Below are 15,531 nucleotides of genomic sequence, written 5' to 3' on the forward strand. Positions count from 1 at the left end.
GGAATATGCAATGTAAAGAGGTTGAAGTGATGGCACATATAACCAATTATAGAAAAGACGTAGGTCTTTTATATGGTTATGGAGAGTATGGGGTGCAGAAGGTATGGACATGGTGCCCTCTTCACGTTCAGTTTTTTAAGGTGGGAAACAATAGACTGGTAGATAATGTGTAGTCAGGTGGGCATGTCTAGCTGGAGCTTTAAACACCTTGTGAGTAGTTTATGGGATGTAAAATTTACATGAACCCTAATAATGACCTTTTCTTATTGGCTCCCGTTTGGTCTGTTAAAGCTGAAGTTTAGGTATGGACTATTTTGCATGGTCCAGTTTGGACTAATATAAGTATGTATGTGTCATGCCTGTGGGATCCCCGCGGAATCTGGAAATCACCGCGGTAAGCATCACTGCGACAGTGATTATGACTAGCTTCCTGGGCCAGTGTCAAGCAGCTGCCCTGCTCCTTAGGGAACAAAGGAGGGCACTCACTTCACACAGGCACCACTTAGAGAACACTTTTCTCAATGAATGCAAAGCATTCTCTGATTGGACGTGTGGGAAGGTGCAGCGTGATGCATCAGCAGAAAACACACAGTCGAGGTGCAATATAAAGATCGTAATATAACAGAAGTCCAGCAAAAACAAACAGGTCTGGCGGGAAAACAACCCAACAGGGACCACTCACAAGTTGTTACAGCAAAACAGCAGTAGAGTGGTGGACCAAAGTTGCCGTTCTCGAGTAGCGGAATGCAGCTTGGCTGGTCTGCACTAGACATGTGCACTGCCAAAAAATGTGTTTGTTTTCCTTTCATTCGTTTTTTGTTTTTTTTTTAGTTTTTCGGGTCAATCGTTATGATCGCAATTAGTAAATTCATAAATTCGTACATTCGTAAATTCGTTCATTCTCACATTCGTACATTCGTAAATCAGTACATTAGTAAATTAGAAAATTCATAAATTCGTACATTCGTAAATTAGAAAATTTGGAAATTTGAAAATCCGAAAAACCCAAAAATTTGAAAATCTGAAATAGTAATTAACTATTTAATTATTGGTGTTGTAATTTCCTTTCAAATTTGGCTGTTAGTGAATGTAACAAATACGAATTTATCAGAAGTTACAAATTATCCGAAATATACGAATGCCGCATCTAAACAAATGGAATGGAACAAATTAATAATAAATAAAAATAATAAAAAGTTTTTATTATTTTTATTGTTATTTATTATTATTAATTCATTACCTTCCATTCGTTTGGATACAGCATTTGTTATTTCGGATAATTCGTAACTTCGGATAAATTTGTATTTGTTACGTTCACCAACAGCCAAATTTGAAAGGAAATTACGATACCTATAATTTAATAGTAAGTAATAGTTAAGTTATTATTAGTTAATTATTATTTCAGATTTCCGAATTTCCGAATGTACAAATTTCCGAATATATGAATTTACGAATGTGCGAATGTACGAATTTACGAATGTACGAATTTAGGAATGTGCGAATGTACGAATTTACGAATGTACAAATTTACGGATTTCCGAATGTGCGAATGTAAGAATTTACTAATTTTCGAATATTCAAATTTACGAATATTCGGAAAAATTCGTTAAATGGGTTTTGTCGAAATTTGTCAAAAATAACGAATTTGGAACGAAACTAATTGCACATGTCTAGTCTGCAACCAAACGGGTGAGCTTCCAGGAAAGATGGTGTGTCCCTGCATTTTCTCTACTCCTCCAGAACCTTTCCCTGATGCTAAGCACTTTCCCTGATAGACTGGTGACCTGATCCTACCTTAGCCACTCGCAAAATGCATCCCAAGCCCGGGAGTCACATGGGGTGCCAGCATCCAATCAGATATCTGCCTCCCTGTTACCGAGCAAACCATAGAGGAACTAGGTTCCTGTTGACTTCCTCCTCCACCTGCATTGCTACGAGCGCCACCTGCAGTGGAGAAAGTAGAGTGCACCTACCTACTGATGCAGCAAAGGTTGTAACATCGCCGATCTGCCTCTCCACGTCGTACAATCAGAGAATGCTTTGCATGCATTGGGAAAATGCAAAGTGTTCTCTAAATGGTGTCTATCTCCAGTGAGCATGAGACCCAGAAGCTAGCAGTGGTCACTGTAGTAGCGGCGCCTATTACCATGATTTCCACCTTCCACAGAGATTGGTCAGGTATGGCACACACATATTTACATTGGTCCAAGCTGGATCAATGTAACTATGCAAAACAGTCTATACCAAAACTTTAGCTTTATTATATTGTTTCGCTATATTTATTTGGTAAGTGAAAAAAAAAAATACCGATTGATCCTGCCATAAATCCAATGAGCTAACTTCCTGTAGTGAGCTGATGATGCTGTATTGAAAACTCATACAATGAGTCCACCTCTATAGAGTACGGAACACCTCCCCTATGTTATAGAGAAGAGAAGATAAAGTAGATAGAGAAAAGGAGAGAGGAGAGTGTTCTGTAGTCCTAACACACCTCCTTTCCTAATGTGATATGGACATACTATAGTGAAAATAAAGGAGAAAAAAATGGGGGCCAGCATATGTAAGGACTGATTGGCTGACATAAACGTTGTATTACATTTTTGTTCTGGGTTTAGGTATGCTTTAGGGGCCAATTTATATTAGAAGTGGGACAGATGGGTGATGGGACCCCTCCCACTGTCACATTGACCTGGACATGGATAACTTTTGTAGCGCTACCCCCACAGGAGCCACTGATTACATGTCCCGAGTTTTTTCCCTAATAAGTGCACTAGCATCCAGGCACATAGTCTCAGTCAATCGTCCGGCTTAATGATCACTCTAGAGGTATCGTTTTTTTTTTTTTATGTTTTATTGCAAATTTGAACTTGGATGGGTGCAAAGTAACCATGGGATACTCCAGCAACATTAACTAGTAATGTGAGGACACCTATCCTCCTCCTAAAAATTCCTAGCACAGTCCTTTCAGTATGAAATGACGGGCTGAGCTACACAGGGACACCATGAGTAATGTCCAAGCTGACTATAGGGCTAGAAGAACCACAGCAGCACACAGTCACTTGGATTTTACACACTGGTCTGTACTCAAAATTTTCTCTGGATAGTTGGGCACCTCCTTCCAATATCAACCAGACATTTCTCACATAAACTCTCCAGGCCAGATTCCCAAAGTTAAATCCCCCAATTAGCTCTATCAAAGTTCGGTAGAATAGGCCCCCCAGCTCGCACAACTAAGACCTCGATGAGAAAATAAAGAAACAAAGCTAGGTGGCATAGAAAGGCAGCAACTGTTCAGGCTGGGATCTTTTCCTCTTGGACAAAGACCCAGCAGTTTCAGGCTTCAGCCTATTTATGCACACAGTCACTATCTGGGCACCCTCCCTCAAGGATTGGCTATGACAACATAAATATTTAGCTGCTGATTTGCTTTATCTAGCCCATTATCTTACAGAACTATCAAGAAGGCAGGGGGGGCAGCCAAACCCACAGCCTGTGAAACCAAGTGCAGACCAGAGAAATCACCAACAGCTGATTATAGGAGAGCTAAGAACAAGATTTAACTAACCTAGCACCTTTGTAGGAGGGTGCTCCACTTCCATCTAGCTGTCAATCGATACACTGAATATTTTTACTTGGCCAGTGATTAAATTGGGGGCCCAAAATTGCTTTTGTACAGGGGTCTATTGGTAATTCTGTCCATCGCTGGTTGTAGAGCAGACTGAGAGAAGGGTCTCAGTAAACTTGAACTGGCTGAAGAAAATACAAAGAAAGGCTAGTGTTGAAGAGAAGGTATTAAAATGTGTCTCAGTTTGCCCTTGTGAGAAATATACTCACCCCCTTTCCTTCTTCCACAAGGCAGCGCTGGAAGCCTAAACACACAATTCTCAGACCTGAGGAGTGCAAGATGGTTGAGCATATACCTTCCACAGCATACCACCAGGGCTCCCAGAATTAACTTCTGGGTTGCTTAGTGTCAGTGTCTGGACAACCATACTACAACTGCTGAATGATCAGCAATGAAATTAATTGGAGATTGAACAAGGTTACATGGTTCCAGCCTTTAAGAGACACTTGAAGCTCTCAAAGACTAAAAATGATTGTGTATTCATTATATATTCGCCTCAGTCTCATGTTTCTTTATTTTATTCCAGTTTCAAGACCGCAGAGTTCCCCAGAAGACTTGAAAGTACTAATGAGCAATGTCAATCGTTTAAATGAGAGCTTCCGAGACCTTCAGTTTAAACTCGTGCAACTGACATTTAGAGGAGATTTCATGGATCATATCTGGAAACTTCAGGATCTTTTCCAGAATCATTCAGACTCTTTGTTTCAGCTGACTGAGTCCTTACAGAAGCTGGAACATAACCTCAATGACGTCCAGAACATGGCCAGCCAAACAGACACACTTGCCTCCAATCTTGGCGCCAGCCTCAGCCAGAAATCTGAGGAGCACAATTTAGAAATGTACAAGTTGTCGACAGAAGTCAATGGTAGCAAATATGTCTGGAACCACCATGACGCCATGCTGAAGGAGCTGTCGACCAAAGTTGAAGGACTCAGTGAGCAAATCAGTGATATGCTTGGAACATTTAATGCCCTCAATGGAACTTTCTCCTATGACATAGGAATCCACCATACCAGGATACAAGAGCTTCAGAGTCTTATAACCAATGTTACAGAAGACACCAGGCACATGAGACTCCTACATATTGTAATGGAGCAACAACTGAAGCATGAAATGGCTCTCATAAATAACGTAACAGAAGATCTACGCCTTAAAGATTGGGAGCACTCAATAGCCTTGAAAAATATCTCTGTGATCCAAGGTAGGCCACCAATAAATATATAAATCATATAAAAATGTTAACTGTGCAGATCTATCCAAATTATATACTTATACTGCTGGGATTTTGATTTGGTTTGAATATGCACTTGCTTTTCCTTTTAAGGATATTTCAGTTTTTGTAAATTGCAGGAAAATTTAAAGAGAACATGTCACCTTGCACGTTCAGGACATAGGGCAGTGATGTCGAACCTTGGCACCCCAGATGTTTTGAACTACATTTCCCATGATGCTCATGCACTCCGCAGTGTTGTTGAGCATCATGGGAAATGTAGTTCCAAAACATCTGGGGTGCCAAGGTCCGCCATCACTGACATAGGGTCTTTATATATGCTGTTCCCTGACCACCACCAAATACTCATATCTCCAAATCTCCCTCACCACTCATTTTTCTGTGGCTGCTGAAAATGGACAGGCATGTGATCTCCTCCTATAAAGCAGCATTTGGGCCCTAATGGCCAATCACTAGCCAAGAGCATTTCACATGATGGAGGGAGTGATGTCAACGCTTATTCTAAGTTCCCACACCAGGTATGGTGGTGTTGGCTGTGATGGAGTGAGAATCATCAGGGATGAATAGAAGGTGGTCGGGGGCTAAGTTTACAGAGACCCTGTCACTTTGCCCTGGTGGTGGCACACCAGGTGAGACACAGGTTCTCTTGTCTCAAGGTTAAACAGCTAATGGTTTTGACTCTGTGCCTGTCTACAAACCTACTTTTGCCATTGTGGGAGGGTTGTTTTCTAACTGTTTGGGTTTCAAAGTTATATTTAAAAGAAAATGCAACAGAAGTAGTTGGTTTTAGTAGATGGGCCTTCTGTGCCCCTCCCCCAGCTCTTCTCTCTGCACTGGCTATGTGCACCATAGTGATGATGATTTGGAGCACACAGAGTGGATTTGTATCATTGGTGACTCTTGAGGAATATTTAAAAGAAAGGTGCTGTTCCCGGAGCTTTAACTGTGTATATATTTATAGCCTGGACTTGAGATTTAGTGCCTTCTTAGCACCCCCTCAGTAGGGAAAAATTTGCACCCCTCTTTTTTATTCTGTCCACCAGTAACTCTTTTCTTTTACTGCTACCCCTAGTATACACTTTATTGTCAAAAGTATTGGGATGCCTGCCTTTACACACACATGAACTTTAATAGGATCCCAGTCTTCGTCCGTAGGGTTCAATATTGAGTTGGCCCACCCTTTGCAGTTATGCCAGCTTTAACTCTTCCCTGAAGGCTGTCCACAAGGTTTAGGAGTGTGTCTATGGGAATGTTTGACCATTCTTCCAGAAGTGCATTTGTGAGGTCAGGTGCTGATGTTGGACAAAAAAGCCTGGCTTGCAGTCTCCGCTCTAATTCATCCCAAAGGTGTTCTATCAGGTTGAGGTCAGGACACCCCAAACTCACTCATCCATGTCTTTATGGACCTTGCCTTGTGCTCTGGTCCAAATAATTTTGTGGAGGGGGGATTATGGTGTGTTGTTGTTTTTCAGGGGTTGGGCTTGGCCCCTTAGTTCCAGTGAAGGGAACGCTTAAGGTTTCAGCATAACAAGACATTTTGGAAAATGTCATGCTCCCAACTTTATGGTAACAATTTGAGTATGGCCCCTTCCTGCTCCAACATGACTGCGCAGCAGTGCACAAAGCAAGGTTCATAAAGACATGGATGAGCGAGTTTGGGGTGGAGGAACTTGACTGGCCTGGACAGAGTTCTGACCTCAACCCAAAGGTGTCCGATCGGGTTGAGGTCAGAGTTCTGACTTCAACCCGATCGGACACCTTTGGGATAAATTAGAGCGGAGACTGCGAACCAGGCCTTCTCGCCCAACATCAGTGCCTGACCTCACAAATGCGCTTCTGGAAGAATGGTCAAACATTCCCATAGACACACTCTGAAACCGTGTGGACAGCCTTCCCAGAAGAGTTGAAACTGTTATAGCTGCTAAGGGTGGCTCAACTCAATATTGAACCCCACGGACTAAGACTGGGATGTCATTAATGTTCACGGGCGTGTAAAGACAGTTGTCCCAGTACTTTTGACAATATAGTGTATGTTCCCATGTTATGTTCAGTTTGATTTTTATGCTCATTTTATTTGGTACCGCCTGAAATTATTGGATGAGGTTCAGTCTATTTAACTACAAACATGCCTTATAAATAGTTTTTTTTTTCTTCGTTTTAAAACGAAACCAGAAATGAAGCATCTTAATCATACAACTGTGAATGACTGAATAAAGAACAATAAATGTTGAATTCAGCAGCTGGATAGGCACACTGTGTATCGGCTAGGCTAGGCGTACTTGCCAGGGAAGACGATCAAAGGAAAATTTCTACTTCTGTTTCGATTTCACTATAAAAAATGAATTCTGATCTGTTTTCTATAATACCAACGCACCACTAAAGTTCCAACATTATTTTATTGTGGTGCTTATTGTGTGTCTACTTTTTCCTACGTATCATGACACATCCACATGTTGCCTTTGCCTTTCCAGAGTTCTTGGATAAGTCTCAAAATGTCATTAAAAAAAATGATCAAGGTTTCCCATAGACTGGAGCCCCCGGGCATATACAAATCAGACTACTTCCCTAATCCACAAAATATCACAACAAATAGTGGGAAGATGGGAAGTTGGTATAGACCTAGCTATAAGAACCAATCGAGATATCATATCTATAAATATACCAATTCATAGACAAAATAGCAGGAAGTTTAACTATATTTCCAGAGGTAGTTCACATACACCATTTTATAAACTATTTAAATTTTATCTAAAAAAATCCTTTATAAAAATTGGACCAAAGTTAGTATAAAACATCAGTTGAAATGGAGTTAATCAACAAGACCTTAGAGAGCAAAACAAGAGTAGACACAAAAATGAGAACCAAAGTCTACTTGTTTCGTGGTTAGACATCCGCTTCCTCAGGACCTTTTTCTGGTCTCACACATGTATTGTAAATCAAAAAGGGCAAATGATAATATACAATGCAAAATAAAGTGCATTGAAACATATATAAACTGTATATACAAAACATATTTGTAATATTAACATGTACCATATAGCATAGATACATAGGATAAGAGGGGAAGGGAGACGAAAGGAAAACAAAAATATTATGATAATCCATATTAAGGTAGTAATTCATACCTCGTAAAGGCCCACCCCAAAAATATACATCCAGGGGACAAAGGCAGGAGCAGAGAAGCGGGTCAACCAGAAACAGGCCCACCCTGCCCGTGGGGGGCCCACACCACACAAGGGTCAGCAAAATCAGAAAGGAGGCAACACTGCACTATTGTATATGGAGGTCCACTGTGGAAAAAGTAGTGTCAAAGAAAATCCATTCTATAGGATCAGATAAAGAATTTGTGTGGAAAAAGAAGAAAGAAAGGGGGGGGTTGAGGGGATGGAGGGGAAAGAGGAGGGGAAGGGAAGGTTTAGGGAAAGGGAATAGAGGGGCCAAGCGAGGCAAAAAGGGGGGAGATAAAAGGAAGGGACAGGAAGACAAAGGGGCGAGCAGGTAAGGGGGGGGGAAGGGGAATAGAATGAAGGAATGGAATTGATTGAGAGAAAATAAAATAAAAAGAAAGGGGGGGGTTGGGAAAGGGAATGTAAGAGATGTTGCTTCCCTAATACCCTAATCCTAGGCTTTGACAGTCCTATAATTCCTGTAAAAATGTACTCTAGTACATATGAAAAGTTCTATTCAAATCATAAAACCATCTTTAAAGCAAGAGTAGGTTGCATTTCCACCATAGCCATGCAACGGGCTTCCCTGTACACCCCCAGTCTGTGAACCACAAACAAGGTCCTAGACAACCAGGATGCCCAGAGGCAACCCAAGCCACTCATATCAAATAGTATGCCACAAATGTACAAGGATTGCCATAGATCAATACAGTAGAACATCAATACAACATTTTTATTATAGTCAGTAGTTCATAAAACATGTAATAAGGGGCCACTATTAACCAATACCAGACTCTTTATAGCTCAAAGTAGGAATGAAGCAGGTGTAAATTGTACGTATTCCACGCCAGGTGCACCCCAGAAAATGAACACAGAACATGACGCATGAAATAGCCTCTGGACATGCACTGTCAAGGGTCAACCCAAAGTATCAGTCATAGATCAATTGGGTATCAAGCTCTGTGGCCAATATACAGTAGCAGATATGTCCTGTTTCTAACATTTGGGCTACTACCCGCCTACCAACCTATGCATCTCCTTGTATTATCCACTTTAAAAATCTTACCAGCTAGGAATGGCATTCATGCAATATTCCACTGTGTAATATATGTTGTGCATATAGTTCATTCACACATTACTATGCAATAATACAGTATACATATGCCACCAAATGTAGGTAGTGTTATTCTTGTGCAAACAAACATATCACATGGCCAAGTTCACCCTATATTAGCATTTCTTTCCACAAGTCCTGGTTTCATCGGACCATAAAATAGATGCATGCAAAGTAATGTTACTTAAGGTGCTGTTGTCTCTTCAAGGGTGCGGGCTAGGGAATAGAAACGTGACCGGTTTTACATGCAGACAGTAAAACTGGTGAGAGCATGATGTTCAATGGGGGACAACTGTCTAAAAGAGAATTTAAAAATACATTTCCTCCACTTTGGAAAGTTTTCTCCTCGCTACATGTTGCGTCTACAGGACATGAAGTAATGGGAAACCTCCCAATGGGATAAAAAGTTTCTGGTATCCCTTCTCAATCCAAACTGGGTTTTCCAATTTCTGACAATAATTGGAAAATCCAATTCCCTCCAACAACTTCTGTTCAGTTATAGGCTTTGGCTGTAAGTGAATAAGTATGATTCAGATCTTATTTGGGCTCTAGAGACTAGAGGCAAATAAAGAAACTAGACCGGACCCCCAACACGAATGTAGAGTAAATGGTCCGGTGGTTATTGAAGTGATGCAACTGAATGAATTAGCACAGTGATCTTCCAATCTGTCATTGAGGCTTTCATGATTTAGCAGAATTAGATCAGGTCCAATTAAATCCATCCAACACTCAGAGCCTGGAGCCAGCCAAACATAATGCGTGGTCTCTGAGACGTTGAGATCTTATCGGAAGTAATTTAGAGTTCCAGCTGTGAACACTTAGTTGTAAATGTCTCCTGGTTCCAAAGGCAATTAAATTGCTGACTTGACATATTATCATATTAGTTTCAGGTTCCATACACTCTGATATGGAACTCTTACTCTGTGTGTTGATTTCCTTTGATACAACCAAAGAAACTTAATCTTATGTGGCAATATTTAAGCAGGTTTTCTGCTCCACTTCTTGATATATCCTGTCTTGCCTTGAAAGATTGCCAGTTCTCCAAGAATTAAGGTTTTCACATAATCTTTCATCTCAAATGTGCCCTTTCAAGCATGGTATATGGAGGTGAAGTCAGCCAAGCATGTTGTAGCAGTAGGCGCCATCTCCCAGGATTCACCTTTCATATGACCATGCTTTTCAGGGGTCTCTTAAAAAGAACTCAAGTTACAGATATGTTATACTGTACATATCCTATGGTACACCTTTAAAATATTTTTAAAAAATATTTTTTTATAGGGGGTAGTGGGGCACCCTCAAGAGACAGCATTGGATTATTCCTTGTATTGAAATGTACCCTGTGAAACAAACTTAGAGTTTCAGGAATTAGGGGAGGTCTGGTGGATGGGAGCACCTTGGTGTAATAACATTTCAAATGTTGCTTGTGTAAGAACCTGTGATTTGCCCGTGCAGTTTAAAGCAACATGTTCATCATCTCCAAAGCTTCACATACTCACCTTTCCTTCAATCTATTTACCTGGTATTTCCAGGTACAGAGTAGCATGTGACTCAACCCCCTTCCTTCCGTATAATAGCATCAGTGCTTGATGAATACATCCTTGCACGTCACAAAAGCAGGGAGAAAGCCTCCACTTCTGTTTAAGTGTACTGAAGTGTAAGCAAGGATTCTGTTTGGCAGCTCGAGAACACAAAGTGACCTCTAGGGGGCACTTTATTTGAAATCCAAGTGGAACAGGGAAAATGAGTCACATACCTTTATGAGGAGCTGGATGTGATGAGGGTGGCCTTGTGCACAATTCCCGTCCGAGCACCCCTCAAAGTTAAGAAGGGACTGATAAGGCAATGGTAAGGTGCAGGTGCCAGGAAGTTGGAACCTCAGACTTGAACTTGGGAGTCAAGTAAGCAGAAGTGTGGGGGGCAAACTCAACTTCACCTAGACCAGTGGAGAACTGAGCCAGATCACAAGCCAAGTTCGGTAACAGCCGAGTAGGAAGGCACCAATCCACAAAAAGGGTCAAAGACGGGCAAAGGTAAGCAACAAAAGGCCAACAAGGTACAGAATCAATAGGCAATATCTTGGTTAAGAGTCCAGGCCGAGGTCGGTAAGCAGCAGACATAAACAAACAAAACAGGAAGGGGTAATCCAAAGTCAGGCCAGATGAAAGCCTGAGGGCTTCCACACTGGAGTGGTGTGCTTGCGTGACGTTAAAAAAAAAGTCCTGCAAGCAGCATCTTTGGGGCGCTTTAGGAGCGGTGTATACACCGCTCCTAAAACGCCCTGCTCATTGAAATGAATGGGCAGCGCTGCCGAAGCGCCTGCAAAGTGCTTCAGGAGCGGTACTTTTAACCCCTTTTTAACCCTTTCGGGGGGGTTAAGAGCGCAACCGCTAGTGGCGGCAAAGCGCCCATTAAACAGCGGTAAAGCGCCACTAAAATTTACCGCTACCGCCTCAGTGTGAAAGTGCCCTAAAGGCCATCCAAAGTTGATTCCTCATACCATCAATTCAAAATACATAGCCTTTCAGGTATTTATAATGTTTTTTATATCTATACACAAATGTTTTGCCTTCATTTACAATCACTTTAAGGCTGGCATGTTCTCTCTGACAGCTGACATGATGCCCATGACAAAAGGACAAGCCAAAGTGTTTCCCCATAAGGTTATTTGTCAGTGCATCTGGACTGCAGGACTGCATCAGTGGCCATCAAAGCAATAATAAAAACAGAGAGGTTACCCTATCCAAAACTAAATAAAAAATGTCTGGAGTGCTACATTAAGCAGGAGGGTGATTTGCGGGAGCTGGGAGGAATAGGTCATGTGGGGCAGTACAAGAAAACAACATTATAAGGGCCTGTGTTGATGGCCTTTGGACTTGTCCCAATGACATCCTTTTGAGAAGCTTCTCAATCATTCCCAATTCATAGCCAGGTGCATTTGGCCTGTAGTTGACATCCCTCTAACCTGCTTCAAGTGGGTTTTGCATTCCCCTAGAAATATATGGGATTGCATAACCTGTTTGATGCAAACAAAAGCCTGTTGACACAGACAGAGGCCAGGGTATACAATACATTTTTGAAGGCAACATATCTAATCAGTAGGAAGTTCTATGGTGTGTTTTTTATCTGTTTATCGTTTAACCTCCTCATTATCACGCTATAGCCAAAAGATGGCTACAGCATGGCTCTGTATTTCTGGGAGGGCGTCCATGGACGTACTCCCAGAACCATACGCCCCCTCCACGTGCCAGCTGGGGCGCACATCGGCGCACTCTGTGACTACTGTGTCCAATCACAGCGGCCATTTACCATGGGATCAGCTGTGTCCTATCACAGCTGATCACATGTAAACAGACTTGCTAGTTAACGGCAGTCATTGTCTCTGTGTGAGGAAAAAAAAGTCGATAACCAGCAAAGCCTTCAGTACACCGTTTACACTGATAATCAGGGCACTGATCATCACTGCCTGATTATCAGGGCATACCCAACAGTGCCCATCAGTGCAGATCAGTGCCACCTACAAGTGCCCATCAGTGCAGCCTCATCTGTGCCTCCTCATCAGTACCAATCAGTGCACCTTATCAGTGCTGCCTCATCAGTGGCCATCAGTGCAGCATCATTAGTGCCCATCAGTGCAGCCTATCAGTGCCCATAGGGGCTGCCTCGTCTGCGCATATCAGTGAAGAAGAAAAATTACTTATTTGCAAAATTTTATAACAGAAACTAAGAAAAACTTCTTTTTTTTTCAACATTTGGGGTCATTTTTCATTTGTTTAGCAAAAAAAAAAAAAACCTGTGGTGATTAAATACCACCAAAAGAAAGCTCTATCTGTCTCAGAAAAATGATAAAAATGTCATATGGGTACAGTGTTGCATGACTGCGCAATTGTCATTCAAAGTGTAACAGTGCTGAAAGGTGAAAATTGGAAGGGGGTGAAAGTGCCCGGTATTGAAGTGGTTAATTTATCTAATAGTGTGAGTATATGGCACTGAGTGCCAGTGAAGACCAAAAACCAACATTTGGTAGGTCTGACAACCAGATCTGGGTTTAGAGAGAGCAGACTCGGGGCATAATTTTGGGTGGCCCCTCAATATAATGCTACACGTTGTGCAGTTGAGGTAAACTAAAGACTTAAAAACAAAGTTCTCCAACAGTATACCTCTGAATTTCTTGAACGCACAGAACCCCTTTGTCAAGGTCTTGGACTAGTTATTCTGCTTTAAAAAAAAGGTCTGTGTTGAAGTTGTTTGCTATTTTGATGGTGCCATCCATTGTATCACATCAGCACCCTGGATCTATGAGTAGTTTGTGAATGTGAATCACAATAGAGCTTTTGTAAAGCAGAAGGTATCTACAAGTTTCACGTCCATCACAATCTTAAAATCAGGAGGCTTAGGCTCATTTTAGGACAAATAGCAGAGTGGTACAAATTATTCCTTTATTTCTTTCAGCCAACTGCAAATCCAGAACTGCTGGTCTATAGAACAGATACATTATAGAGGCATTTTTCCAAAAGTCATACTGCTATTTTAGGCTTATTGCCCATCGTTGCTGGAGTGCAGATAAAAACCAAGGCTTCTACGGAATAGGGCTTGGGCAGCAAACAAAATGTACTTTAAAGAACTACAAGTACTTTTTTTGTATTCATTTTGGATAGAGCAAGGGGGAGTTATAACCCCTGTCAGATTTTTCTTTGCCATCTGTGTCCTATTGCAGAGATGTCCCTTCACTTCCTGTCCCATAGCCAAACAGGATGTGAGAAGAAATCCCTGAAAATTAGGAGAAGTCCTTGGGGACCCCCAGGTCACCAGAACTAGCGTCCCCATTGCAGATTTCCCTCTATTACTTTTCTGGGGACAACCAAAAATTTGGGATTTTCTTTTACTTTCACTTTCAATGATAATGGTAAACAGGACGCATAGAGAGGGGCACAGACAGCAATAAGAACTAACAAGTGTTCTAATCCTTCTGCACTCTATACAAAACTACAAAAAATGTGTTTTGCTTTTAGTTATACTTGAAGGTGGGCCAAAAGGAACTAAAAAATCTTCCACTGAACCAGGGTGAACCCTGTAGGGCCTTCTTGAAACAGAAGATACCTACAAACCTGAAACAGCTGTAAAAACTTTAGAAAAATATCTCTGCATTGTCAGGTTGTATCTGTACAGTCCTGGATGGACAGTTGGCCCAGGAGCATTAAGGAATAATTTGCATCCCACTATCCTAAAATGAGGAATAGCCCCTTTGTTATGGGGATTTTTGACAAAAGTAAGACGTGGATAAGTTCTGTTTTAAGACTCTTATGTGCTTCACTCTGGTGTACTGGGGAGATTTTTTTGTTCCTTTTGGCCCACTTCATCATAACCATAAATGTGAATAACTTAAGCCTTCTAAGGTCATAGAGGTCCCCTAGGTCACTTTATAATTCTCACATTTTATCCAAGTGTTTTCCAGTACCGCCTAAATTCTAGAACTGCAACTCATGGAAGGGGTGGCTTGGATGCATTGCTTCAACACAAACTATGATCTGTATTGGAACATGACTTCCAGCAGTGACAGATAATGAATGTATAGGATCGCAGCGAGAATTGGCTCGGTAGATGGGTTACTACCATGTGGAGTCACATGAGGTGAAATGAGAAAAGAACAAGTTGTTTGTACTGAGGACAAGATCAAGAGAACGAGCTGCAGATCTGGGTTGCTGATAGCACGGAGATGGTCCACAGATGGTTTCCCACATGTGGTGTCTGTAATTCCTCCATGTACTCACTGTCACCTCCATAATCCCAATAGAAACATCAGTTTAATGTTAATTAGCCAAGACTCCAATGTATGTTTTGATAATATTGCTTTATCTTTTATTGGCGTCTGTTGTATTAAAGTCATCCTAAAGTTGTTAAAGGCGCACTCCAGTCAAACATAAAATAAATTTCATTTTAAATTCCACCTGCTTGCTATGTAGCTAAAAACCTTTTCTTACTGTTGTTACTGTTGTGCAGTTGGCTGCCATGACAACTTTATCCTTATGCCCCGTACACACGATCGGACTTTCCGACAACAAAACCGTGGATTTTTGTTCGAAGGATGTTGGCTCCAACTTGTCTTGCATACACACGGTCACACAAATGTTGGCCAACAATTACAAACGTAGTGACGTACAAGACATACGTGATATCTCCATTACGAACGCTAGTTTTATCTCCGGCTTGTACTTGATTCCGAGCATGCGTGGACTTTTGTCCGACGGACTTGTGTACACACGATCGGAAAATCCGACAACGAACATTTGTTGGCGGAAAATTTGAGAACCTGCTAGCCAACATTTGTTGGCGGAAAGTCTGACAACAAATGTTCGATGGAGCGCACACATGGTCAGACTTTCCGCCAACAAGCTCA

The 15,531-nt window shown here is 41.5% G+C and overlaps 1 protein-coding gene across 1 annotated transcript in view; it reads left to right on the forward strand.

Moving 5' to 3' along the window:
* Window positions 1-15,531, forward strand: part of SCARA5 (scavenger receptor class A member 5) — a 430,857-nt gene that overhangs the window by 192,965 nt on the left and 222,361 nt on the right. The window contains exon 4 of the mRNA XM_073624887.1: window positions 4,152-4,826. Within this exon, the coding sequence (XP_073480988.1) occupies window positions 4,152-4,826 (675 nt within the window). The remainder of the gene's footprint in view (window positions 1-4,151; window positions 4,827-15,531) is intronic.

Source organism: Aquarana catesbeiana, linkage group LG04, assembly GCF_042186555.1.
Source record: "Aquarana catesbeiana isolate 2022-GZ linkage group LG04, ASM4218655v1, whole genome shotgun sequence".
Lineage (NCBI taxonomy): Eukaryota > Metazoa > Chordata > Amphibia > Anura > Ranidae > Aquarana > Aquarana catesbeiana.